This window comes from Taudactylus pleione, unplaced genomic scaffold (genome assembly GCF_031769625.1).
Source record: "Taudactylus pleione unplaced genomic scaffold, aTauple2 ptg000129l, whole genome shotgun sequence".
In the NCBI taxonomy this organism is placed as follows: Eukaryota; Metazoa; Chordata; class Amphibia; order Anura; family Myobatrachidae; genus Taudactylus; species Taudactylus pleione.
In genome coordinates this window covers 10204102-10224997 of record NW_028284531.1, presented here as the reverse complement: position 1 = coordinate 10224997, position 20896 = coordinate 10204102, and the positions used below count along the sequence as shown (strand labels likewise).

The following is a 20896-nucleotide window of genomic DNA, read 5'->3' as shown; positions in this document are numbered from 1 at the left end:
CATTTTGGAAGACATGTCAATTAAAAAAAATTAATAAATAAATGATAACAAAAAATTACAAAAGTATATATATGATTCAATATACACCGGGTTCTGTTAAGATACAGAAAAGTCCATACACAGTATTCAATAAAATAACATTCATGTATCTTAGCTGGCTTTCTGGGAAGTGAAGTTACAAGTTAGAACTCACTGAGGTAAAAGACACAAATTAGACACAGTATAGCACTGGAATTACAATTAAATCAATAATACAAGTGGAAATGATACATGTGAGCTCAGTATTTGGTGTCCTGATGATAGCTGAGAAAATAATTGCCATTGTGATTCAAAGCATGTGAGCTGCTTGTGATAAAATGGCTGCATAGCTTGGAAGTCAGGAGAAATGTACTAGTTTATTTCTGGACATGTTTAGTAACAGTGTATTCCTGGCTGTAGCCAAGAGGTATGTAAACTGAGTGCCATGCTTAACAGTTTATAAATAAGTCATAAGTCACACGACCCCTTATAATATCCACATACCTGGGAACAACATTTCAGAACATTGCAATAAACTGCAAAACTTGTAGTGAAACACAGCAATCAATCAACAATTGTTGTAATCTGGTTCTGTGAAAGTATACAATGAAAGCAATGCTGTAGTTTAATGGGAAAATGTGTAACATCACTACAATGTACACTCAGCTCACAGCTAAAAGAGCTCAAATGTGACAAAAAAAACTATTTTATACGCAGGCTAGGATGCAGCGAAGACAACATTAGGGAATATTCAATGAAAAAAAGATTGCTTGGCCAGCTAAACAGCAATATAAATGCACTATACTGCATGAATACAAAAGTAACAAAGTTATACCAAATGCTTATCAATACAACTGTGTATATAGCTAACACAACAGAAATATGTGGCACTGGTTCATACTTTAAACAAAACATTAAGGGGGGTATTCAATTAGGCTGCGAAAAGACGGAATCGGGTATAATTTATCACCGATGATGTCATTTACGCCTATTTCAACTATCCCATATTCAATTTCAAAGACTTTTCGCAGGTTCAAAAAGTCTTTGAAAAAAAGGGGATAACTTTTCACTAGGTTTTACATAGCGAAAAAAAGTGCAGAATTGGGGTTTAGGGGTGCCAGCTTAAAAAAAATAGCCTGCACCCCTGGGAATGGCCCCTAAAAACAAACTGTGTAAAAAAAAGTTTTAAAAAAAATAGGGACACCCCCCAAAAAATGTAAAGTTGGGGTAAAAAAAAAATGGGGAACAGTGTTTAAAAATAATGAAATAGGTTCAGGGGTATTCTGTAGGTATGCGGCAGGTGTTTTCTAGAGTAGGCTGTTAGCAGCAGGAGCATTTTTGCAGCATTTTTTTTAAATTAGTTTAGGGAATTAAAAATATAAACCAGAGAAGAAAAAGGAAAAGGACTCTTTGTGGGGGCACACAGTAGGTACAGAGATTTGGCAGAATCAGCCTTATAAAAATTAACTTTTATTAAGTATGTGTTAAAAAGAAGAGCAATTTTTAAAACAATGGACAAACATATATACAAACAACATATAATACATGAATCAATGGAGATGCATATCTCCCATAGGGTTCTAAAAAGCCAGGCGAGATAATCTATATAATATGCTTTAGGCAGCAATGTAGTGTGTCGCCGGTTATTCACAGACTAGGCATATTGTATAGTAAATGACAATGATTGTCTCATATATCATGATAGTTGCTATGACAAATCAGATGATATACTGATGCCTGCATGCACTTTGAGGTCATATATAACATATAGGACAATAGTAACTGTCAAATAATAGTATAATTGTATATATATTAACCTAATTAGTCAATGAAATAGTTGGAAAATAATTAATTATTAATTACAGTCAATGGTCTCTCTGAGATGGTATTACATGTGCTGCGTTTCGCCGTTGTCAGTCTTGATCACAGTCTCAACTCTGGGTGGAGATTGTGATCAAGCCTGACAATGGCAAAACGCGCGTCATACTTCCGGGTCACGTGGTGCGCACACGTGACTCCGGCTTCCCGACCACACACAGCGGCATGCACTCATTCCACTGACATCTCCGCAGACTGTATTGCTGGACTGCTCGCTGATCAGGTAAGTGGTGCACACCCCCTGCACTGCCAAGCGCATCAGGGCAGACGGCCACAAATCCTATCAGGTGTTACACCTAACTGCAGCACATGTAATACCATCTCAGAGAGACCATTGACTGTCATAACTCCTTTACCTCTGCAGCATGCAATACATGAATAATAATATTACCATTTGACATCATGCTACATGTATTGCAATAATTAATTATGTCCAGAATACCTGTTTTTTTGCTATGTCGTTTTCAATTTTCTCTAGGTGGGACAAATGAGCAGTAACATTCATTGACAGTGAATGTTCAAACTATTTAATTGACTAATTAGGTTAATATATATACAATTATACTATTATTTGACAGTTACTATTGTCCTATATGTTATATATGACCTCAAAGTGCATGCAGGAATCAGTAAATCATCTGATTTGTCATAGCAACTATCATGATATATGAGACAATCATTGTCATTTACTATACAATATGCCTAGTCTGTGAATAACCGGCGACACACTACATTGCTTCCTAAAGCATATTATATAGATTATCTCGCCTGGCTTTTTAGAACCCTATGGGAGATATGCATCTCCATTGATTCATGTATTATATGTTGTTTGTATATATGTTTGTCCATTGTTTTAAAAATTGCTCTTCTTTTTAACACATACTTAATAAAAGTTAATTTGTATAAGGCTGATTCTGCCAAATCTCTGTACCTACTGTGTGCCCTCACAAAGAGTCCTTTCTCCTTTTTTCTTCTCTGGTTTATATGTTGTAAACTGACTCTGGGGAGCACCAGGGACTAACCAATACATAGGTCTGTTGGACTGAGGTCTTATGATCATATTTTGGGAATATTGATACCACATGAGTGTATTAACATATAGGGCCAAATGTAATAGGGTGAGAGTTTAGAAAAGTGAGAGTTTCTGACACTTTTTAAACTTTGCCAATGTAATAGTGTCCAAAAACAAAGTAACAGAGCGAACTTGCATGTTTTTTTAGACTTAAAAAACTCTCAAGATTTAAAATCTCATTCAGATGTTTTCCCATTTTGAAGATAAAACTCAACCAATGTGAGAGTTTACTGCTAAACTCTCACATTTTCTAAACTCTCACCCTATTACATTTGGCCCATAAAGTCCTTTAATAGGTCCATTCTAGAGATACATCACTGTTATTATTACAGCAGAATTTTTTCAGTGCGGTTTCCAATTTCTGTTTCTTTTTGGACTTAGAAATATGCTAGTACCCATTTTCATGTACCCCAAATTTGATGTGAACACTTTTAAAAACGAAAAAAAAAACCTAAGTGCTCTTCTGCACTTGGGAAAAAAACACCCGCCGCGGCTATTTATAAATGCAGAACACATTCTGCAAGGCTAAACGGGGGGTACCCACAGTGATCCCCCATGTCTGGACATCATTAGGGGGGTCCCAGGATGAATTCCTGAAAATTCCCCTATTTTTCCCGATACTTACCTTTCCACAGGCTCCTGTTTTCACTGGCTCCAAATTGAATACGGGGATAAAGCGGGCACGCGCCCGATACTTTATCCTCAGAAAAGCTCCAATATTGAATACAGGCCTATGGGGCATATGTATCAAAGCTTGATGTGAGATAAAATTGTGAGATGTACAGTATATCACCAACCAATTAGCTTCAAACTTACATTTTGCAGGCTGTGTTTAAGAAATGATAGTTTGGAGCTGATTGGTTGGTGATATATATTTCACAATTTTATCTCACATCAAGCTTTGATACATATGCCCCTTAGGGTGAGAGATGTATCAAGTAGTGAAAAGAGTGGCAAAGTGACCAGTGGAGAAGTTGCCCATAGCAACCAATCATCTTTGAGGTAGCATTTATCAAGTACATGAAAAACACATTAAGATGAATGTGAGATAAATGGTGTCCAGAATGTATCCTTAATGGTACAAATCAGATAGTGGAAAAACCTGTTTGCAGGAAATACCACCAGCCAAGCATGTAAAAGAAACAAAGTTCCACCACAGCTCTGGTAGGTAATGAACTAATATCCAATGTTATTTGGAAACAATGTAGAACATTGTGGATGTTTCCAGTGTTAGCACCATGGACGATTGTATATAAATTGCCTGATATATTCTTGGGGGAGATTCCAAGCACTACTGCAGTACGGTATTAAAAGATGTTATGCGATACCATTGTATTTCTTCCTTAAATATAATAAGCGCTTATAATTGATCCTCCACAAGTGTGGTGTATGGAGGAAAAATATTTGAATACTGATAATCAGTAGGACAACAATGTGGGGCACTCACAATTGTTGTAAAATCCTTTAGCCTCAGTGCTTCTATGGGAGACGTGACCAGGAATCGCCGGTGTGATTTCATGTATTCTGTTATTCAATATGTGCATTGATTAATTATATAGATAGCACTTCAATATCTATTTTTTATATTCTCTTGTTATCTCTTGATAAGTTAGTATAACTTACCCTGACTTTGGAGCAGCAGTCAGATCTTTTATTCAACATTCTTTTTATTTAACTTCATTATTAGCAGCAGTGTGCAGATCCAGGGTCAGATTGTTTGTGTTTGATTTATCAAGTACATTTCTATAGAATGATAGGTAGATGCTGATTGGTTGCTATGGGCAACTTCTCCACTCTTTTCACTGCTTGATACATCTCCCACTAAGTTATCAACAAAACATCTAAGGTCCTTATTCAATCATATTATCAGTGGCTGCTTACAATATTGTTAAATTTAGTAACTCAGGGCCTGATTCAGCAAGGATTATGCACGCAATTGGCCGATTGTTGCGTTCTGCACATGCTTATGCATTGGGGGGGGTGGCGAAATGCAGGCATGCAGTGCATGTGCACGCCGTTGCAGGGGCGTGCATAAGTTAGCCACTGAGATGCCATACGCAGCTTGTGTACAAACTGTCTGTGATGAGGTTAGCAATTGTAAGGTCAGAGCTTGTGCAAGTGTGTGTGAGGCTGCGATTATATTCGATGTTACCAATGGTTTTGCAGTCTTGCTAAGTATTATGGATGTGTGTAAGGTAAGGTGGGCATCCTTATGTTGTGCTGCAATGGCATAGCATTGCAGATATCTTCGCAGTGAGACTGCATGCGTAATCACTATTGCAATCGCAGTTGCGATCCGTACTGAATCAGGCCCTCAGACAGTAACATTATAGAAGCCTTTTAGAACAGAAAAACTATGTGGAACACAATCACACTCCCAGGTACAAGTCATCATTACACTACACCAGTGGTTCCAAAACTGGATGCCGTGGTACCCTGGAGTGATGCTGGCCAATTGCAGGGTTACCCCAGGTTGGTGGTCCAGGGACATATTATTTGGAAACCACTGCACTAAACAATTAAAAATGCATGCTTACCTTTTATACATTTGTAGAACTGCTTTAGTCCCCCTGTGTTTACATATTACTTTTACTCCCAGGCTCGGCTTTTTGATGAACCTCGGTTGGCCAGTCTCTGTTTAGACACAATAGACAAGAGCACAGCAGATGCCATAAGTGCAGACGGCTTTACTGATATAGACATTGGTAAGTTTTCTTTACATGCAGAGTATATACAAAAATGTAAATATGTTATATGTTATGGTATACTATTAATATGTATGTAATGAATAATTTATTTATTTTCAACTAGGATACAAACTATACATATATGCTTATATATGTGAATCAACTTTGCAACAAATGAATCAGGTCTTTAAATGGTTTATTTTAATTTAATTGCTTTGTTGGTTTCAACTATAATTTTTTTTTTTACCAAAAATTTAAGACTAGAAAATGAAAAATAAAAAAATGAATCTATTAATTGTTACGCATAAGGTGCAATTATCTTCCACTAACTGTATTTCAGATGATAGTTCTCCTAATGTGTCAGGTAACCTTCATAACATCCTTACTCTAAGCACACAATACAACACACTGTTCATTGTATTCTGATATTCTGATGTAACAATATACATCTGCATTTGATTTTGTCCTCATTTACCCCTTCTGATGTGCTAGATAGCTCTTCTTTTTTTTTTTTTTTTTAATCAAGTGTTTATTGAAACTATTCTAAAGTTAATTTTTTTTTAGTTTTTTGTTGTAACTAGTATGTTTAATTGCTATAACAATGTCAGAAAATTATAAATAAACCTAAATAACTATAATAAAGGTATAAAATTGATGCAATAAAGCAAAATTAAAAAATCAAAAACAAAACAGAACTCCTGGTTTAATCATTTAAACTTTTCCAAAACTTTTGCTTTGGATATACACCTACTGTAAAACAAATGTTACTTTTGTCTCCTACAAACCGCCAACAACCCTAGGATAATAGAATGTCATCTTTGGATTTTGCACAACAGATCTGGAAATAATTCCTTTACCTTGACGTTGGTATCTGTAGTGGAGAATGGAGCCTTGAGTTCTGTTTACCTCCCATATGAAGTACTACAAGTTGTCTACCACTTCGAAATTCATAGCATTATAAGAATTGTTCTCGATAAATTGTAAGGACATTTTAATTAAAGGGGTTGAAGAAATTACTGAGGCTGTTTGACCGGGTTATGTATGGGATGCCGGCGGTCAGAATCCCGACGCCGCCATCCCAACCAGGTTAGAATACTGACACCCCTGGGTAAGTAAGCCTAACCTAACCCCTAAACCTACCCCTCCCTCCCTGGTGCCTAAACCTAACCTCACCCCCTAGTGCCTAAACCTAACCCTCCCTCCCCAAAGCCTAAACCTAACTTCCCATAAACCCAGTACTTACCTTCGGGATACCGCCACTGGTATTTTGACAATTGTCGGGATTCCAGTGTCGGCATTCTGACCACATCCCGTTTGACCTAAGGCTGTGCTTATGTACAGGTGAACATACTGTATTTAGGTATATATACGACTCGGTAAAAGTCATGGGAAAAAGCTGCACATTAAATACTAGGGGGTCTATTTACTAAGCAGTGTTAGGAGACAGAGTGAAAAGTGATAGGGTGCCAGCCAATCAGCTCCCAACTGTCATTTTTCAAACACAGCCTGTGAGATGGCAGATGGGAGCTGATTGGCTGGCACCTTATCACTTTTCACTATGTTTCCTAACAATACTTAGTAAATAGACCCCTTGATCTGCTAGGGGTAATACAATTATTTGTGGTTTGTGTAGAAAATATATCACATTAACTGTATTTGCAATTGGATGTGTTTTAGAAAGAGGTATTCCATAGCTGGTCTCATGCTCCCTTTAGATACACTGCGTGCAGTCCTGGAGAGAGATACACTGAGTATTCGGGAGAGCTGTCTTTTTGCAGCAGCTGTACGCTGGGCTGAAGCAGAATGCCAAAGACAGAAGATTCCAGATAGTGCCGAGAACAAGACGAAGGTCCTGGGAAAAGCCATGTCATTACTCCGCTTCCCTCTCATGACAGTTGAAGAGTTTGCTGCTGGTAATTTTACAACATGCACTTCAATTGGGCAGAGATGATTTTCCATTATAAACTTAAAGGAAGATGTATCAGGCCTCCTAAAGAATGGACAAGTGCCCATAGCAACCAGTCAGCTTCCACCTATCATTTTATTGAATGTCCCAGGCTAGAAGCTAATTGGTTGCTATGGGCAACTTATCCAAATCTCCACTCTTTAGTAGGCTTGATACATCTCCCCTTCATAGCACAATGAATAGAATGCTGAGGGTTATTCCAAATCAGCAGAAGGGGGGAGGGGGGGTGATTTATCAAAGCTTGGAGAGAGATAAAGTGGAGAGCGATAAAGTATCATCCAATCAGCTCCTAAAGCTGGGTACACACTGGAGTGATAGTGGCCCGATATGTCACTTCCGGCCAAATTGGAACAACACATTGGCGATCCGCTCAGTGTGTATAGCCAATCTGCGCTTCCGTGGTCGTTAGAGATATCTACCGGACAGCCGTGCTGCACGGCCAACCAGACGATCTCCCATACAGAGCCGTGCAAGGTAATAAACGATGGAAGGAGGGATCATGCCATCCTTTATTACATCGTTCTGATGTGTACTGTGGATATGATATGTCGGCCCGCCGGCCACCATATCTTCTGGGTACACATTGCTCCAGTGTGTACCCAGCTTTACTGTCACTTTACAAGCACAGCCTGTAAAATAACAGAAGCTGATTGGTTAGTACTTTATCTCTCTCCAAGCTTTAAAAAATCTTCCCCAATGTGCTGTTTTTTCTTTATATTCATGTGCACAGTCATTCGTTGGCAAGGATGGGCATCGTACCTACAAGTAAGCCTACCAGCCATATCTTGGATCAAAATTATGGGGCACATCCACTAGTAGATAGTGGAACAATTACAACATTGTAATCGTACAGTCGTTCCTCTTCCCCTGCAGTGCCTACACTTAATGATATATTGTTCAGTGTAGGCACCCTCCCTCATTCCTGAACATGGTCAATCTGTCGTTATCGACTAGACAATGATTGATGTCGGAAACGACCAGGAGGTGGGCGCATCACTGGTCATTTCCGACATTATAGTGCACGATTAATGATCGATTGAATTATAACGATATTGTTATCGTTCAATCGCTCATTAATATCGCCTAGTGGATGTGCGCCTTTAGAATCATCCAATTGTCAGCTTTGGCAAAACAAAAAGAGATGTTCCTATGCGCTCCAAATCGGAGTAACTCTTATAGAATATTCACAATGTCCCTGACATTGAAGTCCATAAAAATGAAGCACTTGTAATGTTACTGTGCAAAAAATCCACTGATATATATAGGTGGCCAAAATATCCAACTGTGAAAATATGTAGATCCAAATCCTCAAAAATAATCAGTCACCATAGGTCTTTTACTCCAGTAATCTTCGTATATATTCCTTAAAGGTGGTTTCTCTTTAACGTGCTGGCATGTAAGATAAGAAAGAGAATTGCCACCATAGCAAAAAATCTTTCAAATTTTATTAGAATATATAAATAGACAAATGGAAGCATACCTTTTGTGACCTTTTGAGAAAGGTAAACGTTTAACACATATAGGGGTATTGTTGTGCTCCCCCTATAGAGCGTTACTTTCCTGGTCAGCGTGCGCTCCCAATATATAATCAACGCGTTTCAACCGCAGTGTGGGTCTTTATCAAGGTGTACATAAAACTGGAGTGACTAGGTATTTATAAGATAAGAAAGCCCGCCTTATGTGTAAATTGTTATTATTCAATTTACCTTAACAGCACGGAGCTGTCTGTCATCCTGTTGGTGCTGATCAGCGGTAATCCCCGCTACATAGAGCGTTCCACGTGACTTACACTGTTATGCGGAAGCGCCCTGATTCCGGCGCTGGTGTGTCACGTGATGCGTTCCACGTGTGTTACCTTCCGCATCACGTGATGCGACTATGCGTTCCACACGCTGAGGAGCGGCTCAGCATTGCATTTCCGCATCACGTGGTGCTGCTTTGCGCTCCACATATCCAGCGGCAGTTGGACATTACTCTGCTGCTAGTAAATTGATTGAATTAGCACAGCACCGCGATCTGGGTTCAATCAATGTCCCAATGGGCCTCATATAATAGTCTATAAAGTGTGTTATGGTCAACCAGTAATGGGAACATTGCTACTTGAACCTGCAATTATGCTGCACATGAGAAGAATTTACATAAATAATTTTACAACAAAAAACTTATAATAATACATATAAAAAACTAATGGTAATGCATATAAAAACCAGACAGTAAAATACTAAAAATATGACAATATAACTCTAAAATCGTACATAAGAGTTAGATCAATACAGGACAATATTTTGGGTTAAAATTAATATCACAATAAGCCTCATCTTGTGGTATATAAGGTGTGTTTAAGATCAATATGCAATGGGAACACTGTCATTAGAATCTACAACTATCTGATATTACATATATCCACAAGGAAAACATTTTTCATAAATCGGTTTGCAATTAAAAATAATAGCAATACATGTCCATGCCGGACAGTAAAAACCTTAAAAATATCACAATATTATATTTAAAATCGTTCTAAAAACAGATATGATAACATAAAATCATAAAAAACCATAAAAGAAATCAGTGTGATATTAAAAAACATTGAAGGGACCTACGTGATAGTTTTTCATAGGAACCACTTGAGCTCAAAATCTATGTTTAACCCATGGGGTTCTAATGTTTTTGCATCATAAATATATTTCATTTCTGCTTTCGCTAAGAATGTTTCGATTCCCTTAGTACGCCAGTTCCCTTCTACTTTTTTGATGCCTGTAATTAATCTTATTTCACTGACTGAGTTGTTGTGTTTTTCATGAAAGTGATTAGAGAGGGCATGGTTCGTTACTCCTCTCCTTATATTACGTAAGTGCTCACCCCATCTTTCCTTAAGTTTCCTTGAAGTTTTGCCTATATATTGTAAACCACAACTGCATTCAATCAAGTAAATACAATTTTTATTGTTACAGGTCATAAATTCTTGTATACTAAAATTGTTAGAATTAGATTTAGATTCAAACATTTCCATCTTCGGTTTTTGTTTGGTGTGTGTAATGCAGGCTATGCAAGAGCCACATCTGTGGAAGCCCTTTGTTTTAATCCTTCCAGTTCTTTTTTCCGGTATGGCGCTTTTTACTAGCCTATTTTTAATATTAGGAGCCCGTCTATATGTAAAAATTGGTTTCTTGGGTATCACATCCTTTAATATGGGGTCTTGTAGGAGAAAAAAACAATTTTTCCTAATTATATTCTCCATCGTTTTATATTGGTCATGAAACGTGGTTGTGAAAGTTATAGGTTTTTTTTCTTCATTATTTTTTTCTTTATAAGTCAGGAGTTCATTTTGTGATATACCTTCCATCTCCTTTATAACTTTCTCTATGTTTTCGTTATCATATCCTTTGTTTACAAATTTATTTAGCAAACTATTTGTTTCCTCTAGGAAATTTTTTATCATCCGTGCAATTCCTCCGAATACGTTGGACTTGGCTTTTCGGGATATTCCTTAACCATTTAGGGTGATGGTGACTTTTTTTATTTATGTACGAATTGCTGTCTGTGGGTTTATTATAATTTTTTGTCTCTATTCCCTTATCTGTGCAATAAATGACTAAATCCAGGAAATTTACCTCTTTTTTACTGATGTTAAAAGTGAGATGGATGTTAAATTCATTATTGTTTAGAGTTTCACAGAATTTCTTTAGATCACCTTCATCACCTTTCCAAATGAAAAATATGTCATCTATGTATCTGATCCACACAATGATGTTATCTATAGATGAATTATTTTCCCAAATATTCAAATCCTCCCATAATGCCATGAATAAATTCACATACGATGGTGCCACGCGACTTCCCATCGCGGTTCCCTTCCTCTGTATGTAGTATTGTCCATCGAACCAAAAAAAGTTATTATTAAGAATAAAGTCAAGTGAATCCTTAATAAAATCAATTTTATCTTCATTAAAATCATTAGGATTTTTTCTCAATGCGTGTTCTACAGCTTTAATGCCTAATTCATGATCAATAACAGTATATAGTGCTGTGACATCCGCCGTGATTAAAAAGCACTATTGGGGTATGGGAGTTTGTTTAAGAATTCTAATGGTGTCTATAGTGTCCTTTATGTACGATTTTATCTTTAAAACTTCCGGTTGAAATTTAAAATCAATAAAATGTGCGAGATTTGAGGTAATAGAGTCAGTGCCTGCTATGATAGGCCTTCCAGGGGGGTTTATGGGATCTTTATGTACTTTTGGCAGTATGTATATTACTGGCAGAACAGGATGTTCTTTAATCAAGTATTCTTTTTCTTGTTTATTTAAAATCCCTTTTTCCTCATATCGAGAAACCAAATTAATGAAACTTTTCTCAATCCGTTCTGTCGGGTTTCCCCTTAGTAAAGTGTATGTCTCTCTATCTCTTAATTGTTTGGATATCTCCTCATTATACTTGTCGGTATCCATAATAACTATCCCCCCCCTTTATCTGCCGGTTTTATGGTAATATTTCTGTTTTTCTCCAATTCCTGTAGCGCTTTAGATTCCATCTGTGATAAATTGTGCTTTGTATTATTGTTGGTTCCTAATTTTTCTACTTCTGCACATACAATTTTATTAAAGCTTTCGAGGAAACATCCCCTGTTAAATGTTGGGTTAAATTTGGATTTAGGTTTGAACTGATTAGTTGTATTTACATTATTCGGGTGTTCCGTGTCTTTATTTTGATTAATAAAATATTTTTTCAGGGATAAATTTCTAGTAAACTTTTGAATGTCGATGTATGTGCTAAATTTATTCATTTTATTAACCGGAGCAAATTTCAGGCCCTTTTGTAACAGAGTGATTTCATCTTTTTTTAATATGTAGGAACTAAGGTTAAAAATTTTTGTAAATTGGTCGTCATCATTTTTCTCCAACAAAGTTTTATCTTTTTGGGATTCCTTAGGTTTTTTTCTTTTATTCCCTCCTCTTTTTCCCCTGTGGACACGTTTTTTCCTTAGTTTATTTTTCAGTATTGTTTCCGTCTCCCCCTGTCTCTCTCCAGAAAAACCCCTTCTTCTAATGTTCTAAATCTGTTTTGAGTGGGTATTTGATATGTTGTGCGTTGTTTGAACGGTATCCTATGTTTTTGTCTTACTTTATCCCATTCTGTGGAGTCTTTCCTATACTTTCTATTGCCATTACCATAATCAAGTTGTCTTTCTTTATCATATTTATATCTATCTCTTCTATTATTTTCTAGATATACTTTTGGTGTATAATCCCTTCTATGGTAGTGGTATCTGTTTTCTGGTCTATATTGGTTCCTTGTCCTGTTTCTAGGAGTTCTATTGGTCCGTATGAGATTGTGTGTTTCTGGTGTGTGAATCGGACATTCATTAATTGTTTCCTGTTCGGGATAGAAACTAATGTCTAGATTTTCTATTTCATCAATTCTAGATTCATCTCTTTTATCTCTTAAATATTTTCTCTGCTTCCTACTAATGATCTCTTTTTCTTTTTTCATTACTCTACATTCCATTTCTTTCTCCATTTCTTTGCATTCCTTTGTTGCCCTAAAAGGATTAATAAGTGAGGAGAACTCGTCAATTTCTTTCTCACTATTGGAAAGTTTGGTTTTCCTTTCTTTAATAATTAATTCCATAAGGGAGATAGAACATTTCCTTAATATTAATTCCCATTCCTGACTGAATTCAACATTTTCACTTTGAAATGTACATGGCTTCTTGATTTGCAATCCCTTAGTAATCAAATTATCTGCCATGTATCTTTCAAGTGTGGCAATTTCCCACCATACTTTACTTTCCTGTATGAGTGATTTTTCTAGTTTGATCATCATACTATTTACATCCTCATCCATTACTTCTATACTATCGTTCTCACTATTTACCATATCAAAAACAGCATTTACAAGCATTTTTCTCTTATCTCTATATCCCAACATGGTCTGCATTTGTCAGATGTGATACAAATATATGCAAAAAGAGAGGGATTTAAACAAATGCGATCCAAATTAAATGGTGCAGCACTGGAACTATGGTGATTATCACAAATCACCCCAACAATGGCAAAACAAAAAGAAATGTTCCTACCAACAATAATACAAAGCACAATTTATCACAGATGGAATCCAAAGCGCCACAGGAATTGGAGAAAAACAGAAATATTACCATAAAACCGGCAGATAAAGGGGGGGGGGATAGTTATTATGGATACCGACAAGTATAATGAGGAGATATCCAAACAATTAAGAGATAGAGAGACATATACTTTACTAAGGGGAAACCCGACAGAACGGATTGAGAAAAGTTTCATTAATTTGGTTTCTCGATATGAGGAAAAAGAGATTTTAAATAAACAAGAAAAAGAATACTTGATTAAAGAACATCCTGTTCTGCCAGTAATATACATACTGCCAAAAGTACATAAAGTTCCCATAAACCCCCCTGGAAGGCCTATCATAGCAGGCACTGACTCTATTACCTCAAATCTCGCACATTTTATTGATTTTAAATTACAACCGGAAGTTTTAAAGATAAAATCGTACATAAAGGACACTATAGACACCATTAGAATTCTTAAACAAACTCCCATACCCCAATAGTGCTTTTTAATCACGGCGGATGTCACAGCACTATATACTGTTATTGATCATGAATTAGGCATTAAAGCTGTAGAACACGCATTGAGAAAAAATCCTAATGATTTTAATGAAGATAAAATTGATTTTATTAAGGATTCACTTGACTTTATTCTTAATAATAACTTTTTTTGGTTCGATGGACAATACTACATACAGAGGAAGGGAACCGCGATGGGAAGTCGCGTGGCACCATCGTATGTGAATTTATTCATGGCATTATGGGAGGATTTGAATATTTGGGAAAATAATTCATCTATAGATAACATCATTGTGTGGATCAGATACATAGATGACATATTTTTCATTTGGAAAGGTGATGAAGGTGATCTAAAGAAATTCTGTGAAACTCTAAACAATAATGAATTTAACATCCATCTCACTTTTAACATCAGTAAAAAAGAGGTAAATTTCCTGGATTTAGTCATTTATTGCACAGATAAGGGAATAGAGACAAAAAATTATAATAAACCCACAGACAGCAATTCGTACATAAATAAAAAAAGTCACCATCACCCTAAATGGTTAAGGAATATCCCGAAAAGCCAAGTCCAACGTATTCGGAGGAATTGCACGGATGATAAAAAATTTCCTAGAGGAAACAAATAGTTTGCTAAATAAATTTGTAAACAAAGGATATGATAACGAAAACATAGAGAAAGTTATAAAGGAGATGGAAGGTATATCACAAAATGAACTCCTGACTTATAAAGAAAAAAATAATGAAGAAAAAAAACCTATAACTTTCACAACCACGTTTCATGACCAATATAAAACGATGGAGAATATAATTAGGAAAAATTGGTTTCTTCTCCTACAAGACCCCATATTAAAGGATGTGATACCCAAGAAACCAATTTTTACATATAGACGGGCTCCTAATATTAAAAATAGGCTAGTAAAAAGCGCCATACCGGAAAAAAGAACTGGAAGGATTAAAACAAAGGGCTTCCACAGATGTGGCTCTTGCATAGCCTGCATTACACACACCAAACAAAAACCGAAGATGGAAATGTTTGAATCTAAATCTAATTCTAACAATTTTAGTATACAAGAATTTATGACCTGTAACAATAAAAATTGTATTTACTTGATTGAATGCAGTTGTGGTTTACAATATATAGGCAAAACTTCAAGGAAACTTAAGGAAAGATGGGGTGAGCACTTACGTAATATAAGGAGAGGAGTAACGAACCATGCCCTCTCTAATCACTTTCATGAAAAACACAACAACTCAGTCAGTGAAATAAGATTAATTACAGGCATCAAAAAAGTAGAAGGGAACTGGCGTACTAAGGGAATCGAAACATTCTTAGCGAAAGCAGAAATGAAATATATTTATGATGCAAAAACATTAGAACCCCATGGGTTAAACATAGATTTTGAGCTCAAGTGGTTCCTATGAAAAACTATCACGTAGGTCCCTTCAATGTTTTTTAATATCACACGATTTCTTTTATGGTTTTTTATGATTTTATGTTATCATATCTGTTTTTAGAACGATTTTAAATATAATACTGTGATATTTTTAAGGTTTTTACTGTCCGGCATGGACATGTATTGCTATTATTATTTTTAATTGCAAACCGATTTATGAAAAAAAATTTCCTTGTGGATATATGTAATATCAGGTAGTTGTAGATTCTAATGACAGTGTTCCCATTGCATATTGATCTTAAACACACCTTATATACCACAAGATGAGGCTTATTGGGATATTAATTTTAACCCAAAATATTGTCCTGTATTGATCTAACTCTTATGTACGATTTTAGAGTTATATTGTCATATTTTTAGTATTTTACTGTCTGGTTTTTATATGCATTACCATTAGTTTTTTATATGTATTATTATAAGTTTTTTGTTGTAAAATTATTTATGTAAATTCTTCTCATGTGCAGCATAATTGCAGGTTCCAGTAGCAATGTTCCCATTACTGATTGACCATAACACACTTTATAGACTATTATATGAGGCCCATTGGGACATTGATTGAACCCAGATCGCGGTGCTGTGCTAATTCAATCAATTTACCAGCAGCAGAGTAATGTCCAACTGCCGCTGGATATGTGGAGCGCAAAGCAGCACCACGTGATGCGGAAATGCAATGCTGAGCCCCTCCTCAGCGTGTAGAACACATAGTCGCATCACGTGATGCGGAAGGTAACACACGTGGAACGCATCACGTGACACACCAGCGCCGGAATCAGGGCGCTTCCGCATAACAGTGTAAGTCACGTGGAACGCTCTATGTAGCGGGGATTACCGCTGATCAGCACCAACAGGATGACAGACAGCTCCATAAATTGAATAATAACAATTTACACATAAGGCGGGCTTTCTTATCTTATAAATACCTAGTCACTCCAGTTTTATGTACACCTTGATAAAGACCCACACTGCGGTTGAAAAGCGTTGATTATATATTGGGAGCGCACGCTGACCAGGAAGATAACGCTCTTTAGGGGGAGCACAATAATACCCCTATATATGTTAAACGTGTACCTTTCTCAAAAGGTCACAAAGGTACGCTTCCATTTGTCTATTTATATATTCTAATAAAATTTGAAAGATTTTATGCTATGGTGGCAATTCTCTTTCTTATCTTACATGCCAGCACGTTAAAGAGAAACCACCCTTAAGGAATATATACAAAGATTACTGGAGTAAAAGACCTATGGTAACTGATTATTTTTGAGGATTTGGATCTACATATTTTCACAGTTGGATATTTTGGCCACCTATATATATCAGTGGATTTTTTGCACAGTAACATTACAAGTGCTTCATTTTTATGGACTTCAATGTCAGGGACATTGTGAATATTCTATAAGAGTTATTCCGATTTGGAGCGCATAGGAACATCTCTTTTTGTGTTGCCATTGGGGTGGGGTGATTTGTGATAATCACCATAGTTCCAGTGCTGCACCATTTAATTTGGATCGCATTTGTTTAAATCCCTTTCTTTTTGCAATTGTCAGCTTTGACAAGTTGATTTGCTGGTTGCTAATGATTCCATAGGTGATCATTAATAAAAAGAAAAGAAAGTGTATCTATAAAATGAATAAAACTTCTGGGTAAAGGCGCACATCCACTAGCAGATATTAATGAACGACTGAACGATAACGACATCGATATCAATCAGTCATCCATTAATTGTGCACTAGAGTGTCAGAAACGACCAGCAATGCGCGCTCCCACTGGCCGTTTCCGACATCAATCATCCCCCGAACATGCCTGTCAATCTGCCGATAACGACAGATATATCATTCAGTGTAGGCACTGCACAGTTTAATGAACGACTGAACGATAACGATATCATTCAGTCCTTCACTAGTCGTCTAGTGGATGTGCCCCTTAATAGTGTGCAGAGATAATGTCTACTTTGTATATTTACATTTATCTACAAATGTATACGCACTAGTGACACAGTCACTTTATACCTGATTTATGCCATTCACACATATAGGCAGGGAATAAAAACATAAATTCCCTTCTTTATTGGCAAAGGCACATCCATAGTATGCTACAATAGCAAAGCTTTACACACATTCTTGTAAATATTTAACGTTTCACATCTAAAAAGTAGCAACTGCAACATAAGTAATAGTAATCCTTCAAATGTAAAGGCAGGAGGTGTTAAGGCTGCATTACCCCCTAGGAACATATATTAATGTGTCCCTGATGCTTAGCTGGAGCTCTGCCAGTTTCTGCTGGGGCTATGAGAGGAACAGAGGAGCCTAGGAGTACAATGGGGTTGCGGTTGCCACTAGTGGGCATGTTGGTAAAATAGTATTCCTAGGTTGTAATGCAGCATGTTATGGCTGTGTCATGCCTACTGGCTTTATTGTTCTTAGTCACTGTTATTTAAACTGTCTTCTTCAGGGGCTGAGAGAAACACAAATCACAAACATGAAAAGGATACAGTGTACATTTGGATGCCCATTTCCTACTTTATTACACAGTCCAGGATGTATTTCAAGTTTCTAGAAAACCCAGAGACATCATCACCAGGGAGATTCTGGACCTCATTCAGAGTCGGTCGAAGCGGCCGCACGGTCGTACGCCACCGATGTTCGCTATACTGCGCATGCGTAAAGTTCGGAATGCGCGTGCGCAAACTAGCCGCTACGATCAGAAATTTCTCTCTCCTTGAACACAGCCAGGTCGGTAGTTTGAGTGGCAGAATGAGGCGTTTGTGGGTGGTAACAGGGGAAGGTGCTTGAAAACTGGGGAGTGGAGATCCGAACGCAGGCGTGCCTCATTATGCGAACGGTGTTTTATTGGAGTGCATACGGATTATGGGAGTGCATAATTAACAAAGTAGCGTCATGGCACATGTGACATGGGAGGTTTTTACACTGACATGATCGTAGAGCTTAAGAGAGGGTATGGTCAACCTTAAGCTCTACGTCCAGTTCCGATGGTTCCCGATGGTCTCGATTAATCCTTATATGCCCGGAGATGACGTGCAATGCGTACGAGATGGGGGCGTATTTTTTTGTCTTCCGACCGCTTCCTCCCCCTGGTCGGCCAACTACCGATCCGAACTTAGGGACGCAACTTGCGAGAAAATCATTTGAATATCCGGCCCCTTTTCCCGTATGACCGACTCTGAATGAGGTCCTCTGTATCTTAGATACATCATTAGAGACATATTTCAAGCTTGTTATATAGTTCTCAGAGTATGAATCTTGTGAAACAGGCAACACATTTTCCTTCAGCACAGCAATTTCTAAATGACTAAAATGGCTGCATTTATGTTTTCACGTTTCACAATCAGTATCGCCAGGGAAAACATGGCTGATCAACACATCAAAATGATATAGAAGCATCTAATCCCTAGAGACATTCCTATATTTGTTTTTGTCTGGCAGGTCCCGCCCAGTCTGGAATTTTGTCAGATCGGGAAGTGGTAAACCTCTTTCTGCATTTTACAGTGAACCCTAAGCCTCGCGTAGACTATACCGACCGGCCGCGGTGCTGCCTCAGGGGGAAAGAATGCAGCATCGCCAGGTTCCAGCAAGTGGAGAGTCGCTGGGGCTACAGTGGAACAAGTGACAGGGTCAGGTGATGACACAGATAGTTACAGTTCCTCAGATGTATAACACAGTCATAATTAAATAGAAACATATATGCCCTATTATTAATAATACACAATAATGACAGTTCCGCATAATATAATAGACTCATTCTGCCCATAAAGCATACCAGGCCTATTCACAGTGAAGTCATTCAGCTTGTGTGCTAAATCACTATTCAGTCTATCAATTCCTTACAAAATTGTAACCGCATTGAGCCACGAGGCACTGCATATTAGCATTTAGTAACATAAATGTGACTTGGCATACTCTAGGTAACACTAGGTATTACCCACAAGATATGGAAAAACTATCCATAAGGCAAGAATATTAGAGTTTCGTTGGTTCATTGATTATATCTAGGGTGCTAATACATGCTAATATGCAGGGCAGAGCCTCATATCTCACAGATGTCAGCAGTTTATTGTTATGCTTGGCACTGCGTACAATAGGGCTTTGCCATACTTTGTAGCACCATGTATAGAATCTAGTGATTTACATTTGATAATGACCTCTGGTTCTTCAATTGTCTACCACACTTGGTGACCATTGCTGAATATTTGTGTGTATTATACACATCTATATGTTTATGATTCTAACTTTATCCCCTCTAGATTTACAGTAAGTAGAAGTATATCTATAGTCGGTTTTGGACTTTATGGCTCTATACATGGACCCACAGATTACCAGGTCAATATACAGGTACATACTAGTTCTAACTATGTATAAAGGAGTCTAAAATGTTCCAGTGCTGCACAGGTTATGTTTCCATACATTTATACTAGGCCAATCGTTGTAACAAGAGTTATATAATTCTATAGATGGATAAATGAGGGACTGTCAGTAAGGTAGGCTGAAGGGCTGCTTTATACAATTACATTGGCTTGTCATCCCCACATAAACCACACTAGTGTTATTGAAACATCTAATAAATTTTTTTGTATTGGAAATAGCTGTAAATTAAAGATAAAAAGGTATTTTAATAATGACCTATTCATTACTCTCCCAGTGATGGACATGGGCAGGGAATCTCCTTCTTTATAGTCAAAATGAGAATATAGTAGCAAATGGGAAGGCAGAACCAGAAAAGGGGCAAAGTTACTGGTAATTTGGACCTCCCTCTGGTAAATTCCCTCTGGGAGATCCAAAGGGATAAATGATGAAAGCGTGATGATGCTTTTTGAGTTATTATGGTTCTAACATCTCTGCTGCACAATAGTGAATTTTGATCTCAAGGCCCCACCAACTTCACTAGAAAGTGGGTGGTAGGAGGGAGGTCTAGTCTCCCTAGAGACCAGGTAGTCTTCCTGAAACTCGGGAATCTACTGGAAGTAGACAACTATTGAAATGGAAGTAAGGAGCCATCAGAAATTCCTAGCCAGAGGGGCTTCTCTGCATAGATAGCATTGCGAGCTCTGGGGGTCATTCAGACCCGCTCGCGAGCGCAGGACGCTCGCAAGCGGGTCGATGGTGCCCTACTGCGCATGCGCACGACGGAGGGAGCTCCGTTGTGCGCACGCGCGAGACCCGGCTAGCGACGGGCTCTCCGTCGATCCGGCTCTCGCACCAA

At 37.5% G+C, this 20896-nt stretch overlaps 1 protein-coding gene across 4 annotated transcripts in view; it reads left to right on the top strand.

Annotated features, from left to right (window-relative positions):
* The window catches only part of BTBD1 (BTB domain containing 1), a 39252-nt gene that overhangs the window by 14012 nt on the left and 4344 nt on the right, over positions 1-20896 (top strand). For 2 of the 4 annotated variants that reach the window (XM_088472841.1, XM_088472838.1), the window contains 4 exons: positions 5568-5673; positions 7371-7568; positions 19123-19315; positions 19941-20028. In XM_088472841.1, the coding sequence (XP_088328967.1) occupies positions 5568-5673; positions 7371-7568; positions 19123-19315; positions 19941-20028 (585 nt within the window). The remainder of the gene's footprint in view (positions 1-5567; positions 5674-7370; positions 7569-19122; positions 19316-19940; positions 20029-20896) is intronic. The other 2 variants (XM_088472840.1, XM_088472839.1) reach the window with 2 other exon arrangements.